Here is a 19716-nt window from a genome sequence, read left to right as displayed (position 1 = left end):
TTAGCAGAGTGCGTGATTTGTGGCTGGCAGTTCTTATCTTTCAGTTCTTTGAATGTGTCATTCCACTCCTCCTTGCCTGTAGGGTTTGTGATGAGAAATCTCATGAAAGCCTGATAGCAATTCTACTTGTGTAGATCAGATTCTTCCCTTCTCTAGCAGCCTACACTATTTTTTTTTTCCTTATCCTGCTATTGGATAGTTTTACTGTGATGTGTCTTAATGTGTACTGTTTTGGATTCTGGAAGTTAGAGGTTCGTCCAGTTTTCTGATTATTTATGTTTTGAACATTGCCCAGGTGTTTTGAACATTGCCCTGGTATAATTTCTTTGAATATGTTTTCTGATCCTTTTCTTTGAAGATCCCAATAACTCTCAAATTCATCTTTTTGATGGAATCTGCTGTTTTATAGAGAAGTGCTTCACTTTTTCTAAATCTTTCCTCTCCAATATTATTAAATTCACATAGAGTGGTATTTGTGTCTTCTAGAGCTAATAGTTTGAGTCTGTTCACAACCTGATTTAGTCCTAGACCTGCTCTCTGAGTCTAATTTGCATTCAATGTGCCCTTCACAGTGTGCAGCTGTATTTGGATTTTCTTTTTCTGTGTTTTATAATTCTTTGGTGAAATAATCTCTGAGTTATTTCATTTGTGTCTGTAGTTTCTTGAATTGGCTGTTAGTTTCTGAAAAATTCCCGGTTTTAATTTGGCATATTTTAGGTGATTTTTGTTGCTTTAACTAGTTGGCCAGGATATTAGGGTAAGGCAGCTGCTTCTCCATGGTCACTTGGAAAATTAGGAAGTTATCTTTACATTTTAATCTTTTATTTTGCAAATTCTCAAAATGTCATACTACTTTGTATTATATGTTTTTCCTTAAAGTTAATCAGATCACCTCATTGGGAGTCCAGCTGTTCTGTATTGATTATTTTTACAGATTTATTATTTCTATTATTATCTTTATTTTTCATGAGAAGACATGCACATTCCAATTCTCAGTAAGCAGCGCTGGGTAGTGAAATTGGAACCTCATGCATTCAAGTCATATCCTACCTCACTGAATTGGTTGCCTGAGCTCTTATGATTATTATTTTTTTCTTTTCTTCTGTATCTTAATTGATTTTTAATCACTTCTCAATAACTAATTTCATAATCTTCAAATAAAATTTGAATTTTGCAGATTCATAGTAAACACCATTTATACACCTTCTTTCAACATCAGTATTTTTATTAAAAATCCAGTTTCCTCTATGAAAAACATCTTGTTATTTTAAAATCTGCATTTCTTTATATTATCTCTATTATCATTTTAAAATCTTTAGTTTTGACAAAAAAAATAGTTTGATGATAACACTGTGTTCAGTGGAAGAAGGCATAAAGTATAGTAGTTTGGTTAGAAAATTCTTTTTTTTATTCTTTTTTTAATATTTATTTTGAATTAGAGATAAGGAGAAATTGAGAGGGGAGGGAGAGAAGGAAAGAGAGAGACCTGCAGCACTGCTTCACCACTCATGAAACTTCTCCCCTGCAGGTAGGTACTGGGGGCTTGAATCTGAGTCCTTACACACTGTAATGTTCGCAGTCAACCAGGTGTGCCACCATGTGACCCCCTAAAATTCTTTAAAAATTAAATTAGGGATGAAAAATAGCTCATCCAATAGCTTATATTCCTTGACGTGCAGGAATGAGTGAACCCCAGCACCACATGAGAGTATTACAGCACCAAGTTGGTGTTGTGATTTTTTTTCCCCCATCTATATATTGATATCTGAAGTAAAAGAAAAAAATGAAAAAGTCAGTCTGGGAATAGTGAATTTATGCATGTGTAATGCTCCAGTACTGCAACTACAAAAAATAGGAAAATTTATTAAATATCTGCTTAAAGAGATATATTTTCATAAAATATAGTATAAATCAATTTCAAAATTTTGAACATTTACCATATGCTAGGCATTACGCTACATTACTTAAATAAAATAATGTTTCTAAACTTATCTTTCTAAGTAGATATTATACTCTTACACTATCTTGTGCAAGTTTTGTAAATTGTTTGAAACCTTTCTGGCTTGGGAACAGAATATGGTGTTTCACAGTTGGTTACTAGAAAGTTAGGCTTATGAGTGCTAATTTAGTATTTGAAAAATGAGTATGCCTTTGTTTGTGACCTTACTTACATGAAATGATACCATATGGTGTTGGTATTGCCCATTTGGCTGTATCTTTCTGTGAAGAAAGTTAATGCAGTTTAACTGAAATTGGGGTTTGTCTTTCTGTTTCAGTAGTGCACAGGCTCTCATTAGTGGCCTGTTTGCAGAACAGGTGGTTTGTGGTTTAGGTTTCTTTACTTTTCTTTCTTTCTCTTTCTCTTTTTTATTCTCTTTCTCTTTTTCTTCCTCTTCCTCTTTTTCTTCTCTCTCTCTCTCTCTGTATCAGCTAAAGCCCTTTTTGATTATTCTGGATTATAAGTGATATTAAAAACTTCTTGTTGCTGCTAAATTTATTTTATTTTATTTAATAGTGACAGAGAAATCAAGAGGGGAAAGGAAGACAGACAGAGAGAGAGAGAGAGAGAGAGACCTGGTACCACTTTCACCACTTGTGAAACTTTCCCCCTGCAGGTAGAGACTGGAGCTTGAACCCATGTCCTTGAACATAGTAACAAGTGTACTCAATTGGGTGTGCCACCTGCCCAGCCTCAAATTTATTTAAGTATTAGAGAGCAAGGCAACTCATAGCTTTGGCATATGGTGTACCAGGATTTAAACCTAGAGCCTGTAGAGCTTCAGGCATACAAATCCTTTGTTCGACAGTGAGCAGAATTAGTCTTCAGCAAATCATTTAACCTTTGTGAACTTTAACATTTTACTCTATAAAATGTAAATCTTTTACCACATAATCTAAAAAGTTCCTTCTAACTCTAAAATTTTGTGATTTGAAGAAAAACTGTTTTCCAAAAGCTAGTGCAGTTAGTATTATTTCTTAAGTTTCTAATTTTTTTTTCTAGCTATTGATGCATAGTTGAAGACATTCAAAGGTTTATACTCAGACAGTACTTTTAATGATCTGGTAGCAGGTTGTAGCACCTGTATCTGCTGGCATACTGTTCACTTTCAGATTCCCTGGGATACCCATAGTGTAGGGTCATAAGCCTCATTAAAGCTGCTTGTTCACTGTTTGCTAGAGGGAATTCTAACATAATCCATTTATCAATCACAGTTACTTGTAAGCTAGAATGTGAATGTGTTTGTGAGAACTTTAACGGTACGTGCACATAATACCACTACCATTTAAAAGTAGCATTTCCTTTGTGGAATGTAGGTAAAGTCTAATCCTAGTCACATGCCCCTATTGCATTATGCCCAGAGTGATGTTATATATTATTTGATGGTATAGCTGGTAAAAATAGAGGATTTTGATTCATCTGAGTAGAGTTGTACTGTAGATTTTATAGCATGTGAATGTTTATAGTCACTTCTAACAGGCAATAATATGCATGCTATTTTCTTTCTTTTTTTTTTTTTTTACCACCAAGGTTATTGCTGAGACTCTTTGCCAGCACTACGAAGCCATCATTCCCAGCAGCCATAACCCCCCCATATTATTTTGATAGGAAAGAAAGAAATTGGGGGGGGTGCTATAGAGAGGAAGAAAAACAGATGCTTGCATGCTGCAAGTGCAGGGCAAGGGCTCGAACCCAGGTCCTTGTGCATGGCAATGCTTGCACTCAACTGGGTGTGTCACCACCCAGGCCTCACATTTTATTTTCTTACGAAATTCTATAGTTAAATAGACCTTGAAACTTTTTCCTGATTTTAATTATTTGATGCCCTGCCCCCGTCTTTCTTTATCAATGCAGTCCTTAGCTCTGAATTATGATAGTACTGGGGACTGAATATGGGGCCTTTGGTGCTTCAGGCCTGAAAGTCTTTTTGCACTACCATTATGCTATCTTTCCAGTCCTGTTACTGAATTTCTATAGTGAATACTTAGTGAATTTTATATTAAAATAATTTCAAATATATAATTTTACTGCATTTTCTCAATAAAATTTGATAGATGGACATATTTTTGAGATTTGATTGCTTATAAGTATCAAGTATTCACATATCAGTACTACACACATACTATTATAAGACTTAATATGATTTATCAAAGGAAGAATTAGCCCCAAACTTTGATTTCCTGCAAATATTCTATAAAGTATTATTCTACTATGTTCTTACTATACTCTAATTTATTAAACTACTTTAATATTGCTTTAATGATCAAATGTAGTTTAGCTGTTAGATAAAAGTAATAGTACCTCTATCAAAGAGATATGCTAGGGATCAAATGATTTAAATGTGTTGAAGGCTTATATCAATATTATATCAGTAATAATAAAGAACATACCACGTTGCATATAAAATACTTTTGGCCCTTTTGTGGGCCTCTACAGGACCTTGCCCTCAGTGTAGAACAATAGTGGTAACTGGGTCAACATACTCTGCCATTTGAGCAAGACTAGTCCTGAAATGAGTGCAGCTTAGAATGTTCCTCGCTATGATCTTAGAATGAATGCTCATACTGACAGGGATATAGTGGTTACACAGGCTCCTGTGTGAAAATATGAATAGACATGGGACCTAGGTCAGATCGATGGGATTTACAGTTAACAATATTTATATACTTGTCCCATATTTGGGAGCTTCTCTCTGTCCTGATCATCCTTTCTGGTTTTATTCCCACCTCTGACACAGTCCACCCAGACACTACTTTTTGCCCACCTGCACATTAGCAGTCCGACCCAAGCAAAAATTAGTAAAGTCATCGGCCCATCAGAATATAGCTAAAATAGACTTCCTAGCTTCTTCCAACTTGAAGACCCCAAATTTTATCTGCTATGCTCGTACTATTAGTTTCCTTATTATTAAATGAATTGTTTGCTTTATATCTTAATGCTTTTCAGCCACCAAGTTGCAGATGCTGCCATAAGGCCAACCTGACTTCCCTGGCCAGATGACCTCACCAATGTTTCCTAGACCTCCACATCCCCAGAGCCCTGCCCCACTAGGGGAAGAGAGAAACAGGCTGGGAGTATGGGTCCACCTGTCAATGCCCATGACTAGTGGAGAAGCAATTACAGAAGCCAGACCTCTTACCTTCTATGCCTCATAAAAATCTTTGGTCCATACTCCCAGAGGAATAAAGACTAGGGAAGCTTCCAATGGAGGGGACAGGATACATAACTCTGGTGGTGGGAATTGTATAGAATTGTACCCCTCTTAACCCACAATCTTATTGATCACTATTAAATCACAAATAAAATTAATAATAATAATAAAAGATACTTTGGGGGGTTGGGCAGTGGCGCACTGGGCTAATCACAAATAGTATGAAGCACAAGGATCCCAGTTCGAGCCCCTGGCTTCCCACCTGCAATGTTAATGCTTCATGAGTAGTGAAACAGCTCTGCAGGTGTCCGTCTTTCTCTCCTCTCTATCTTCCTCACTCCTCTCAGTTTTTCTTGTCCTACCCAATGGGGAAAAAAAATAAAAATAAATGGTAACCAGGAGCAGTGATTCCTAGTGCTGGCACAGAAATCCAGTGATAACCCTGGAGGCAGGAAGGAAGGGAGGAAAAGAAAGAAAAGAGAGAGGGGGGGAGGGAGGGAGGAAGGAAAGGAAGAAAGGGAAGGGAGGGAGGAAGGAAGGAAGGAAAGAAGGAAGAGAAGGAAGGAAATACTGAAATATTGTTGGGGCTGGGTGGTGGTGCACTTGCATTTGTCATGTATGCAATTCAGGTTGGAGCCTGGCCCCACTGCACTGAGAGAAGCTGTATCTGCCTGCCTGTCTGTCTTTCTGTCTGTCTATCTGTCTATCAATCGTCTATCTGAACAAATCACTGAAGCAGTGAAGCCACAGTAAGACAACAAAAAGTTAGAATTTCAAAAGTATATTCTATATTGCTTTTAAAAATCCAAGTATAGGGAGTTCGGCAGTAGCGCAGCAGGTTAAGTGCAGGTGGCGCAAAGCGCAAGGACCAGCATAAGGATCCCGAGGAGTCACTTCACAGGCGGTGAAGCAGGTCTGCAGGTGTCTATCTTTCTCTCCCCCCTCTCTGTCTTCCCCTCCTCTCTCCAATTCTCTCTGTCCTATCCAACAACGACGACAACAATAATAACTACAACAATAAAACAAGGGCAACAAAAGAGAATAAATAAGTAAATATTTTTAAAAAAATCAACTGTGAAATTCTGCTGAGAGTCAATAAATAAAGTTTAAAAAAAAAATCCAAGTATAGGGACCAGTTAGTGACTAACTCAGTGGAGTTCACATGTTACCATGAACAAAAACTGGTCGCCACCTGGCATGGGCTGAAATTCACAAGTAGTAGAACAGTGGTGTCTATCTCCTCTCTCTTTCTCTCTCTCTCTCCCTGTTTCTGGCCTTCTTTCAGAAAATAAAAAAGAATAAAATGCAATAGAAAAAAGTGGTCAGTGGGAGCAGTGTAATCAGCCACACAGGCTCCAGGTGCTAGTGTTAACTCTGATACTAAAGCGGCGTGGTGGGGGAGGGTTGTCATTCTGTCTCACTGTTAATAAAAGCTTAACAAGTATATTTCTTACTACAACAGGGTGTAGTAATTAAATAATTAAATTTAAATGGTTCAGTTGCTCAGGTTGTCTAAATTGTGATAAGGATTTAGATTTTTGTATAACAGAAAAAATTATTCTTGAAAAGTGGGAGAGCTGTTTATGCATCTCTTTTAATTTTTTAAAAATTATATTTATTTATTTATTGCATAGAAACAGTCAGAAATTAATAGGGAAGGGGGTGATAAAGAGACAGACGCCTCATTTTCTTTTTTTTTTTTGTTACCAGGGCACTGCTCAGCTCTGGCTTATGGCGGTGTGAGGGATTGAACCTGGGACTTGAGACCCTCAGGCATGAAAGTCTCTTTGCATAGCCGTTATCCTATACCACCACCCTGAGAGACACCTACAGCACTGCTTCACCACTCGCAAAGCTTTTCCCCTGCAGGTGGGGATGAGGCGCTAGAACCCCGAGTCCATTTTTTTTCCCTCACCCGGGTCCATTTTAAAATGTGTATTTAGCCAAGTGTGCTACCACTTGGCCCACCTGACCCCTCTTTTTTTTTTTTTAAGAGGAAGAAAAGGACTTTTTCTAACTGTTGAAAAACTATTAACACCTCTATAAATTTTTATTCACTTCTCCTGCAGTGATATTCATGGAACAATATCAAATCAGGGTGAAATATGCTAATTTGCTTTACCCTTTAATTTTTCTAAATTAGTGATATTTATTTACAGAGTTATGGGATAAAAAGGGTATAATTCTCCACTGTTCCCACAACTAGAGTTCTGTGTTCCCATTCCCTCCACTGGAAACTTCAGTAATTGTCCCAAGATCACAGATGTAGGTTGACTGTTATTTATACAAATATATATATATATATATATATATATATATATATATATATATATATTTGCCCATTCTTTCTACAGTCCTGCCTTCTCTTCCTCTCTAAGTCACATCTACACCTATTACTACTTCCAAATGTCTTTCTTTTATCCTTTTCTCCTGGCCCTAGTAGAATTAGAGTTCAGAGCCCTCTGATCATCTCCCCCTAACATTTCTCCTCCTTTGGGAGTATGGACCAAAGTTTTTGTTTGTTTGTTTTTATTATTATTATTATTATTATTATTATTATTATTATTATTATTTTACCAGAGCACTGCTCAGCTCTGGCTTATGATGGTGTGGGATATTGAACCTGGGACTTCGGCGCTTTAGGCATGAGAGTCTAAGTGGTTATGCAAAAAGAGTCTTGGGTGAGCTACTACCCAGCTCCTCTTTATTTCTTAGGTCCTAACTATGAGTGAGGTCATCTGGTATTTATCTTCCTTCTTCTGCCTTAACTCACTTAACATCATTTCTTCACATTTCATCCAAGAAATTTCTTACAGCTAAGTAATATATATATACTTTATCCCTCTGAGAGTATGGACCCAGAATCATTATGGGGTGCCGAAGGTGGGAGGTCTGGCTTCTGTAATTGCTTCCCTGCTGAACATGGGTGTTGGCAGGTCAATCCATACTCCGAGCCTGTCTCTCTCTTTCCCTAGTGGGGTGGGGCTCTGGGGAGGTGAGGCTCCAGGATACATTGGTGGGGTTGTTTGCCCAGTGAAGTCAGGTTGGCATCATGATTGCATCTGGAAACCGGTGGCTGATAAAGAGTTAAGATATAAAACCGAACAAATTGTTGACTAATTATGAACAGAAAGACAAGAATATTGCAGGTGAAGATTTGGGGTCTCCATTTTGGAAAAAGCTAGTAGGTCTATTTTAGCCATATTCCAAAGGGCCTTACCTGTAGGTGGGGAGCCAGGGACTTGCATCTGGCTCCTTGCTCTGGTCCTTGTGCTTCACACTATGTGCACTTAACCCACTGCACTACCTCCTGGCCCCCTCCAATCCACTTTTTTATTCAGATAGAGAAAGTAACAGTTTTTCTCTAGTACTATACCACTTCCTGGTATCAGGCTTCAAACTTGGGCCACATGCATGGTAAGATATAACTTACCCACTCTGGGTCATGATAAGATATAACTTACACTCTGGCTCATAAACCTAAAAGTTAATCATTAAATTTTATTTTGTTATACATTACACTGTATAGTGTGGATTCTATTGCTATACTCTTACGTTGAAACTACATCTTGAAATTTTGCCTCAGTGCCTAAATTTTAGAAGTACACATGAAATAACACATTTTAACATAAACTGTTTTCTTTGTGGGAGGGAATGGAGCATGGTAACACATAGTTTGAACATTCTATATAACACATAGTTTATTCTGACATTCTGAGTACATGTCAGAATAAACACCTAGATGTAACAGTTCCTGTTCAGTATAGGTTATCTCCATTAAAACTCTTTCCCCCACCCCCTCTTTCTCCAAAAGTAATCTGAGAAAAACTCACTTGAATTGCTGTCTGACTTTTAACAATCTATATTCTGTTTGGAGACCCTGCTTGCAATTCTGAATGACTTGCAAAGATAACAGGGATGATATAGATCGGTCTGAAAGGCCAAAAGTGTTACATTGATGTTCTATTCTTAGAGACAAAATGATATGTGTTTTTTTTAAAGAGTCTTTTTCAATCTGTTCACTATTTTTATACTTTCTTTAATGGAGACTCTCATAGCATTAGGTTTATATTTTTCAGATTGTTTGCTGTCATCTCCTCTAGCAGCTTGAAATGGTTTTAACTTGCAGGGAAGGGGTTACAAGAACATCATAAGCTGTATGAATACAGATAAAAAGACATTGTGGTTTGTAGTGTCTAGATTCCCACCTGCAGGGAAGGGAATATAGGAGCAAAATAAAAAAGGAAAATTAAGTCAACTCAGAAATAAAATATGCATATGATGAAGGGTTCAAATTAAAAAGTTATATATGTTCCTAGGGAGTCTGGGAAGTGGTGGAGGATGGGGTGTTGAACTCTCAGACATGAGGTCCTGAGCTTTATCCCTGGCACTACATGTGCCAGAGTGATGCTCAGATTCTCTCTGTCTCACATTAAGAAATAAATGTTTAAGAAAATATATAACTGGGGCCAAGTGGTGGCTTACCTGGTAGAGCACACCTGCTAGAGATCATAAGTGATCAAACAGTGCTGCAGGTGGCACACACTCTCTATTTCTGTCTCTATCTCTCCCCCCACCCCATTCTATTACAAAAAATGCATTGTCACACAGGCATCTAGCCCCAGTAACAATTCTGGTGAAAAAAAAAGGGGGGGGGATCATGGGCACAGTGGGTTAAGCACATATGGCGCAAAGTACAAGGGCTGGCTTAAGGATCCTGGTTCAAGCCCCCAGCTCCCCACCTGCAGGGGGTGGCTTCACAGGAGGTGAAGCAGGTCTATAGGTGTCTGTCTTTCTCCTCTCTTCCCCTCCTCTCTCGATTTCTCTCTGTCCTATCCAGTAAACACCTATGACAGCAATAACAATAACAACTACAATAAAAAACGCAACAACAAGGGCAACAAAATGGGAAAAATAGCCTCCGGGAGCAATAGATTCATAGTGCAGGCAATGAGCCCCAGCGATAACCCTGGAAGCCAAAAAAAAGTAACACTGTTCTTAACATGTCTTAAGACTTCATTAGAAAGCTTCTGATTTCAGAAGGGGAAAGAGTATTCATTTGTCTGTTCTTGTCTTTCAGGTCTATCTTGCAGATTATGGACTTTCTTATAGATATTGTCCCAATGGGAATCACAAACAGTATCAGGAAAATCCTAAAAAAGGTCATAATGGAACTATTGAGTTTACCAGCTTGGATGCCCACAAGGGAGTTGGTAAGGATTTTTTTTTTATTTCAGAAGATTGATTAAAGTATAGTAAGTCTTTATGAAATAGTCAGTTTGAAGAGTGAGATCACTGGGTAAGATTTTTGGTTTTTTTATCAAAAGTTGTGACTTTCTAATTTTTCTTCTAGCAAGGAAAGGAGATCGGGACCATAACAAGTGAGAAAGGAGCAAAAGGTTGCCAACTAAGCTAAACTCACTCTCATTTAGGGAGGAAATTACTAGTTTGTATAGATTAAAAATGAAACTCAATAAGTGAATTATTATGTTGTATTGAATAACACGGATTTGATAAAGATTCACATGTGAAGAATTAATCCTATGCTTAGTCATGCCCTTATTAGAGATTTAGAAGATTCCATTTTCTGATTAATCAGAAACTCTTTTCTGAAACTATAAAGTGTTAACTTATGGAAATCTCTTCTAGTCTCGTTTCATATATCTTACTTATTTAAACTCATTTTGATGGTATTGGAAACACATTTGCAGGTAAATTACGTACATAGTCCTTTTATTGGATATTGATTGTACTGCCTTGCATTCCAAGGCAGACTTAATTCAACAATTCCCTAATTAGTTAAAGTCATAACCTATGTCTTGTATTCATTTACCATTAATTAAACCTTAGCTGTTTATTACACTGCAGTCCAAATCCAATAGCCAACCCAGAAAGCCATGGAAAGGGAAGTAGCAGGTCAATATTGAAAATATATGGTGTAGAGTCCCACTGATGGTTGCTTTGTCCACAATCAATATGGTCAATGTAACTGTACTTTCTTAGTTGCTCTGTCAGCAAGACAAAAAGTCAATCCTAATGTTATGTTAGTGAAAAACTGGTGATGATTAAAAAAAAAAAAAACTTTGGCTATCAAAATCAAATTGTCTGTAAACTTTATTTTCAAATTTGCTAAATCAGAAAATTTTGAACCATTTTGAAAGGACCACTTATTTTACTAAAAAGCAATTAGACAGTTGCACTTGTTAATGACTCCTGAACTGTCGCCTTAAAGCTACTACTTTCTAGGGAGTTTAGTTGGTGCAAACAACTGCTTATTATTGCCTTTTCTATTAAAAGGACCATTGACCATGTAATAGAGAGGGTCTTGGTTATTTCTAGAGCAATTAAAACCCATACTACTTTAAGGTAGGTCAATGAAAAAGTACAACAAGTGTTATATTCATTTTTTTCCCTTAAAAAAATACTTCCTAATAAGCAAGAAGGAACATGAGCAGAGTCTGTTATATGTGATGCCGGTGGTAGAAACTCAGTACCTCACTTTTGTTCTGCTGTGCTATGTCTCTAGATGCTGCTGCTGTACCTTCAAGAAGATCATAAGTTGAATTTTCTTTCTTTCTTCCTTTTTTTTTTTTTGCCTCCAGGGTTATGTGTAGGGCTCAGTGCCAGCACTACAAATCCACTGCTCCTGGTGGCCATTTATTTTCATTTTATTGGATAGGACAGAGAGAAATTGAGAGGGGAAGTAGAGATAGGAAGAGAGAAGGATAGACACCTGCAGACCTGTTTCATAGCTTGTGAAGCAACCCCCATGCAGGTGGGGAGCCAGGGGCTCGAACCCAGGTCTTTGCATAGGGTCCTTGTACTTAACAGGGTACACCAGTGCCTGGCCCATTATAAGTTACATTTTCTGAGAAAAATAGTTTTTGAACTCGTAATCAGAGTAAAAGAAACCTCTGTACTTTTTTTCTCGAGTATTGTTTGGTTAGAAAAGTAATAATCAGAAATTTGGTAGTAGTATGAAATTTTTTAACTATAGCCATTATTTACATTGTTAGTGTTAGTGAACCACTGAGTGTTCAAAGATACAAATAGGTGATGTGAAAGTCAAGTGCTCATTGATATTGGCTTTACTTTTTTTTTTCAAATCTAATTACATCCACTCAACAAATTTTATTCTTCATTTCACTATATTTGTTCATATAAACAGTGTTCAGAGGAGACCAAGCAGTGGTTCACCCAGTTAAGTGTATACATTACTATTCATGAAGACTTAGACTTGAGCCCCCCACTTCCCACCTATAGTAGGGAAGCTTCATAAGCAGTGAATCAAATCTGCTTCTCTCTCTCTCTCTCCCCCTCCCTCCCTTCCTTTCCCTCTCCCCTCTCAATTTCTATCTGGCTCTAATAAAATTAAAAAAAAAAAATGGAAAAGGAAAAATGGCCACTGGGAGTGGTGGATTCTTAATGTTGACACAGAGCCCTAGAAATAATCTTGATGACAAAAAAAGTTCAGAAATGCTGCTTTTTTGATAATGGTGTAACTGGAAATTCATCATACAAATTCATAAGTATTAATCCAGTTATGTTAATAGTACTAACTTATGGATGAGCCACCTATTACAATGGATATCTCTAATAGTGATCCACTCTGGTTTTGACTTAAAATTGTTAAGTAACCACTGATGACTGTGAAGTGGAAAGTAGAGGTTTTTATATGTTAGTTTGATCAGTGTTGGTGAGAATTCTGAGAATTCTTTATAGAGTTATTAAATAGTTTAGGGCTGTCTTTTCATTCCCCTCTTCTCTTTCCCCCTTCCCTTTCCCTTTCTTTCTTACATAGAGACCAAGAGGTTGAGCAGTAGAGAAAGAGTGAAAGAGACCACAGTGTCAAAGCTTCCTTCAGTGTAATACAAGCCAGGCTCAAACCAAGTCACCTACATAGCAAAGAAGCACCTAAGTGAACAATTTTGCTGTATTCTCATGTGCTAGCTTCATGAATGGACTGAACAAAATTTTATTAATATGTTAACAGTTTACTTCTCCCCAGATAATAATACATATTGATAACTTGAATAAAATTTACCACATTAGGTCTTTAGAGGAAAGATTGAACTAAGTATGATGGTAGAATGATATTACCTCTCTGAAATAATTCAGAAGACAATTATTTATATATATATATATATTTTTTTTTTTTATTTATTTTTTTTTTTTGGAAAGTTATGTGTTAGAGTGACTTTTTTTATCATAGATTTCACAAGATCCCTCTATAAGTTGTTTCCCTTAATTCAGTTAAATTAGAATGTAAAGATGATACCTAACTATATCTAAGTCTACATGTAAATATACATAACATGTATAAAATATAGTGCATGCATAAATACACAGTATATGTCTATGCATTTGTACATATGTCTGTATAATATTAGATGCATATACATATGCATGAATATACATATTTGTTTAATTTGCAGGTTAAATCTGCTATGTAAAATAAAGGACTCAATATCTTGAAATACTTGAACATTACTCCTTCCAAGTATTTGGCATATAATTTTTAAAAATAAAACATTTTATTTTAGGATTATATTAGAAATGACATGAGCATTTAGTTATATCTAGAAACAAAAACAAACTGGGTCAAAAACCCTTAGGTAAATTCAGAAGCCCAGATTCATAAACAGAAGGTCAGATTCATAAATATTCATATGTTTATTTTCAGTACAGTCACTATGTAAGAAAATTTTTTTCTTAGTAGCACAGCTATTGTTCAATAGTTCAAATAAATACTGAGAGAAATAATGCAAAAGGAAACATAAAGAATAACAACAACTTATCACTAGGAAACAAAACCTTTAATTGTCAGAGCATTTGTTGTGTGTTAGATATGTCTGTATTTGGTCAGACACAGAAATATTCAGGCTTCAGTGTAAAACTGAATTAACCTCTTCACAGAGACTGTTAACTTCACCAAACTGTGTTTTATGCTACTTTTTGTAACATGAAACTGAAGCTGTTAATTTTCTGTGAGTCATTTAGGCTTTTTATAGTAAAGCAATTAATTGGCACAGGTATCAATCAGCTATTCCATCTGAACACTTTTTAAATTCAACTTTATGTAAAAGAAAAGTGGATAGTGTTATTACAACTTAAAAATTGCAAGTCAAGATACATAGATTGGTGGATAGGTGCACAAGTAGGTGAACAGACAGATATATGTTCCTCCAACTGTCACATATCGATATGTGCATGTGTTCTTAAACTGCTGTTATTCTCCCAAACTCAGCTCTTTTATATGAGCTCATGGTATTTTCTTAGTTTCTGAAGTCCTTCATCTAAATGTAAAATTAGAGTAATATGTGTTGGGTTTATTTCTACTAGTATTAAGTTTCTGATCTCCATAAAAGCTAACATTTATAAACATTGACCTATTTTGGACTTGTTGCCTGATAATTAAAGAGAATTATATCCATGTCAAATGTAGTATTTTAAAATTTGTTACATTCTTAGTAATGTTAAAAAGCAATATTTGGATCAATGTGCAGTATGGATTTTTTTAGATTTTTCTACTCACTAAGGCATGCAGTCAATACCTAATTTCTCTAGAGATATACTGCATTTAACATATTGACCTTTTTTTAAATACTTCAGACCAGTGCACTCAGTGTATAATGCCTATTTTAATTGGACATCTTCGATGATCATAAAATATCATACCTAAATTGCATTTTAAATGTCCATTTGTTTGTATAATATATATAGTATCCAGAAGATGAATATCATTAATTTTTTTATGTTTGCCAGTTGCAATGGTATATGAAGTCCAAGTCATATTGTGTTTTGCATGGTTTCAATTCATTCTGACCTAGTATTCCATCTTATAGAGTATATGTGAAATACATTGAGAATACATTTTCATGTTCCTAAACATGGGTAAATGACATAATTTACACATGTATTAATTTTCTTCAGTAATAACTAAAAAAGGAGCATCCCTTTTCCAGTTATACTAAATTATCAAGTTGTTGGTAAATTCTGTTGAATGTGCTATCAGAAAAATATGCCCTTGACTTCCATTTTTAGTTAAATTTGACTGCAACAAATGGCTTTGGATTGTTGTCTAGATAAATAATGAAGACACTATTCCTTTTACTTGGCATAATCCCATTTTGGCATTTAGACAGGATTTTAAATTCTTAATACTGGTCTTGAACTATTTAATGGTGTTAAGAATACACATGGCCAAATACAAGATATCTTTGCTCTGTTAATTAATTTTTCTTAAATATCACACAATAATGTTTAACAATTTTTTTTCAAATTTTTTAAAATATTTTATTTTATTTATTTATTCCCTTTTGTTGCCCTTGTTGTTTTATTGTTGTAGTTATTATTGTTGTTGTCGTCGTTGTTGGATAGGACAGAGAGAAACGGAGAGAGGAGGAGAGAAAGATAGACACCTGCAGACCTGCTTCACCGCCTGTGAAGCGACTCCCCTGCAGGTGGGGAGCTGGGGTTCGAACCGGGATCCATATGCCGGTCCTTGTGCTTTGCGCCACCTGCGCTTAACCCGCTGCGCTACAGCCCGACTCCCCATTTAACAATTTTTAAAGATCTGAATTTAAAAGATATTGAAGAAGCAAGAGAACCAGGTTTAATATTTTATTTGACATGTGGCACATTGACTTTGACTTTTTTAATATCCTTTTTGAAATTGCAGCAAGTTATGGTCACCATAATGTTTTTCCAGAACTTTATATATAAGAATTGATAGAACACTGAATAAAATAAGATTAATAGCTGAAAATATAAGAATTAACTTTAAACTTGTTCTTCAGATAGTCACTATTCGCTTTATCAGTAAACATCTTATTTGAGTGTTTTCTGTTTATTACCATTTCTGAACAAACTAACATTTTGGGCATTAAACTCTGCATGAAGCAGAAGTTTGCATGTTCACTTATTCCTACCAAATCTATATTTTCTTCATACTTCATAATGCTACTCTATATAAGAAACACTACTAAATACAAAACATTTTAAGCAGATAATCAGATCCCTTTGGGTATTAACACTTAATACTTTTCATTTTCATTATACTTTTGGGGGGGTGATTAATACTTTACAGTATATACAGTTGATATATGTGTAAAATCTTAGTTTTCTGCAAAAAAAAAAAAAAAAAAACACCCCAGCCTTAGAATGAAGTACCTTGAAATAAGTTTCTCAAAAATTGCATGAAAAATGTCACTGTTACATCCACAGCATAAAATCTGCTGCTTTTTTATTCCTCTGTTAAACAACCAACTTTGCTTCAGCATGTCCTTTGTTGTTTTAAGTTATAATGCTTGTGTCTTCTGCTTCTTACTGAATTTTGACTGAAGAATAGAGGTAGATGACCTTTGATAGATGTTTCTACAATCCCTATCTTCTGGCTTTAAACATGGGATGCAATCCCTTCCTCTTAGGAACTTGAATACAGCAAAGTTGAGGGATGCCATCTTCTGTGACTAGGTTAGGAAAACTAGTGACTTTCATCTGCACATTGTATACATCAGATTGCACATTGTTTACTTAGTTTGCACACTTTGAGAAAGCAGGATGCTATATGGGAAATGTTTATGTAAAAGGCAAGAAAATACAGACAGCCTGAGTGAACCATCAGAGAAAACAGCTCCTTTGACAATGGAATCCTCAGATGAGAACACACACCAGAGTAGTACGTTGATTGGAGCCTCGTGAGAAATGAAGCAGCAAAAATTTCAGCTCATCTGTACCCAAATTCATAACCCGCAAAGGATTGCATTAACTAATGTGTTGTCTTAAGCTACTGCATTATTAAATTTAATAAAATTTAACCCCAAACAAACAAAATAGTCTTCTTTGACCAACACCAGAAATAAATATTAAATGTCTGCTTCAAATGCTTCCTTACCTATTGTAGCAGCCTGGGACTTTATATAGAGGTAGAGTGCTGGACTTAGAAATATGAGGACCTGAGTTTGATTTCTGTCACCACATATGCCAAGAGTGATGTTCTGACCTCTCTCTCTGACAGACACACTTTAAAAAACTGCACACGCACACACACATACACCAAGAAAAAATAGCAAGCATTGAGAGCTCACTTGGCAAGGCAGCTAGCTGCTTGGCCATAATTATAATACAGGCTGAAGTCCCCAGCCTCCATGGTACAGCTTCAGTGCTGTCTCTCCTTTTCTGTCTGAACAAAAACATCAGTCTGGAGAAGTTAAATGCTAGCAACTACACAATAAATGATGTGGCAGAATAACTGCTGGGAGGGTGCCTGCTTTTTGTGTGCAGCCCTGGTTCAAGCCCAGCCTCCATCACACTGGGGAAGCTTTGGTGCTGTGGTCTCCACCCCTATAATCCACCCCCTTTCTCTCTCTGAAAAAAAAAAAAAGGTAAGATATGTAATGTTGTTTGAATGGTGATAAAACTAACAATGAAGGCAATACAATTATTGAAAATAGACTGGATTTTGAAAGGCTGGGTTTCAGTACACATTTTCTTTTTTTTTTTTTTTTTTATTTAAATTTTTAATTTAAGAAAGGATTAGTGAACAAAAGCATAAGGTAGGAGGGGTACAACTCCACACAATTCCCACCACCCAATCCCCATAACCCACCCTCTCCCATGATAGCCTTCCCATTCTCTAGCACTCTGGGAGCATGGACCCAGGGTCATTGAGGGTTGCAGAAGGTAGAGGGTCTGGCTTCTGTAATTGCTTCCCCGCTGAACATGGGCGTTGACTGGTCGGTCCATACTCCCAGTCTGCCTCTCTCTTTCCCTAGTAAGGTGTGTCTCTGGGGAAGCTGAGCTCCAGGACACATTGGTGGGGTCTTCAATCCAGGGAAGCCTAGCCAGCATCCTGGTGGCATCTGGAACCTGGTGATTGAAAAGAGAGTTAACATACAAAGCCAAACAATTTGTTGAGCAAACATGGATCCCAAGATTGGAATAGTGGAGAGGAAGTGTTGGGGAGGTACTCACTGCAAACTCTAGTGTAATCCTGCTTTCAGGTATATATTTTGCAGTAGTTTATGGATACGTGTGCGCATACGCTCTCTCTCACAGAAACTGGTGTATGTCTAGGTTATGGGACTTTGTTAGAAAGTGAACTACCTGAGATGAAATTAGAGTGTACTATAAAAGGAAAGGTCTCACCCGAGTAATGAAGCTGAAGGGTTGTCATTCCACACGTGAAGTCTCTGGATACACTCTGAGGTGAAGCATGTTGAGATGGCAATCGTTGCTTTGGTTAGGTTGTGATCGGCGGATGCAATATTATTTGGTATGGATTGGGAGAAGCATACGGGAAAGTGAGCCCTATCCATGGGTGCCAGGACTGGGGGAAGTAGGGGCTCTATAGTGAAGATGTGAGGTTCCTGCTGTCTTAGGGTTCAAAAAGACAATCAATAGTTAATATTATCATCACATTATTTGTTAATTGGGTTAACTTTGAAAAGTCCCTTTGTTATGGTTTGCTGTACAGTACCCAGTATCTTGTATATAGCTGTGCTATTGGAAGCCTCCAATCTACTTGGTCTAGGCTTTTGAGAGAGTCCGCATATCAAATACGTAGCCTATCTATTAAAAAGATTCAGTTTGTCTCCTGAGAACCTTTGAGACATACAATTGATTTCCCCCTCTCATATTAATTAACTACTGATTTATATGTCTACATTTTGCTAGGAGTGTACATAAACACCATTCCCATCACCAAAGGACCGTGACCCATCCCTCCCGCCCATTCCCACCCCCCACTGGCCCAGAAAGCTACATGTCTACCCCTCACCACTGGGTTTTTTCTTTGGTGCCCTACTTACAATTTGATCAGGTCCTGCTTTTAGTTTCCCTTTCAGATCTTCTAAGTCAGCTTCTGTTGATGAGTGGGATCATCCCATACTCATCTTTAACTTTCTGACTCAGTTCACTTAACATAATTCCTTCTAGCTCTGTCCAAGATGGGTCAGAGAAGGTGGGTTCATTGTTCTTGATAGCTGCATAGTATTCCATTGTGTATATATACCACAGCTTTCTCAGCCATTCATCTGTTGTTGGGCACCTGGGTTGCTTCCAGGTTTTAGCTATTATGAATTGTGCTGCTATGAACATAGGAGTACACACCTCTTTTTGGTTGGGTGTTATGGAGTCCTTGGGGTATAACCCCAGGAGAGGAATTATTGGGTCATATGGAAGGTCCATGTCTAGCCTTCTGAGGGTTTTCCAGACTGCTCTCCACAGAGGCTGTACCAATTTACATTCCCACCAGCAATGTAAAAGGGTTCCTCTGTCCCCACATCCTCTCCAGCATTTGTTGCTGCTGTCCTTTTTGATGTATGCCATTCTTACAGGAGTGAGGTGGTATCTTAGTGTTGTCTTAATTTGCATTTCTCTGACAATCAGTGACCTAGAGCAGTTTTTCATATGTTTGTTAGCCTTTTGGATCTCCTCTGTGGTGAGTGTTTTGTTCATTTCCTCTGCCCATTTTTGGATGGGGTCATTTGCTTTTTTGCGGCTAAGTTTGCTGAGCTCTTTATATATTTTGGTGATTAGTTTCTTGTCTGATGTCTGGCATGTG

At 36.9% G+C, this 19716-nt stretch overlaps 1 protein-coding gene across 4 annotated transcripts in view; it reads left to right on the top strand.

Moving 5' to 3' along the window:
* VRK2 (VRK serine/threonine kinase 2) overlaps positions 1-19716 on the top strand; it is a 93283-nt gene that overhangs the window by 38177 nt on the left and 35390 nt on the right. For all 4 annotated transcript variants that reach the window (XM_007533732.3, XM_060187239.1, XM_060187238.1 and 1 more), the window contains one exon: positions 10231-10363. In XM_007533732.3, coding sequence (XP_007533794.2) covers positions 10231-10363 — 133 coding nt within the window. The remainder of the gene's footprint in view (positions 1-10230; positions 10364-19716) is intronic.

Source organism: Erinaceus europaeus, chromosome 3 (assembly GCF_950295315.1).
Source record: "Erinaceus europaeus chromosome 3, mEriEur2.1, whole genome shotgun sequence".
In the NCBI taxonomy this organism is placed as follows: Eukaryota; Metazoa; Chordata; class Mammalia; order Eulipotyphla; family Erinaceidae; genus Erinaceus; species Erinaceus europaeus.
This window is presented reverse-complemented; position numbering and strand designations above follow the sequence as displayed.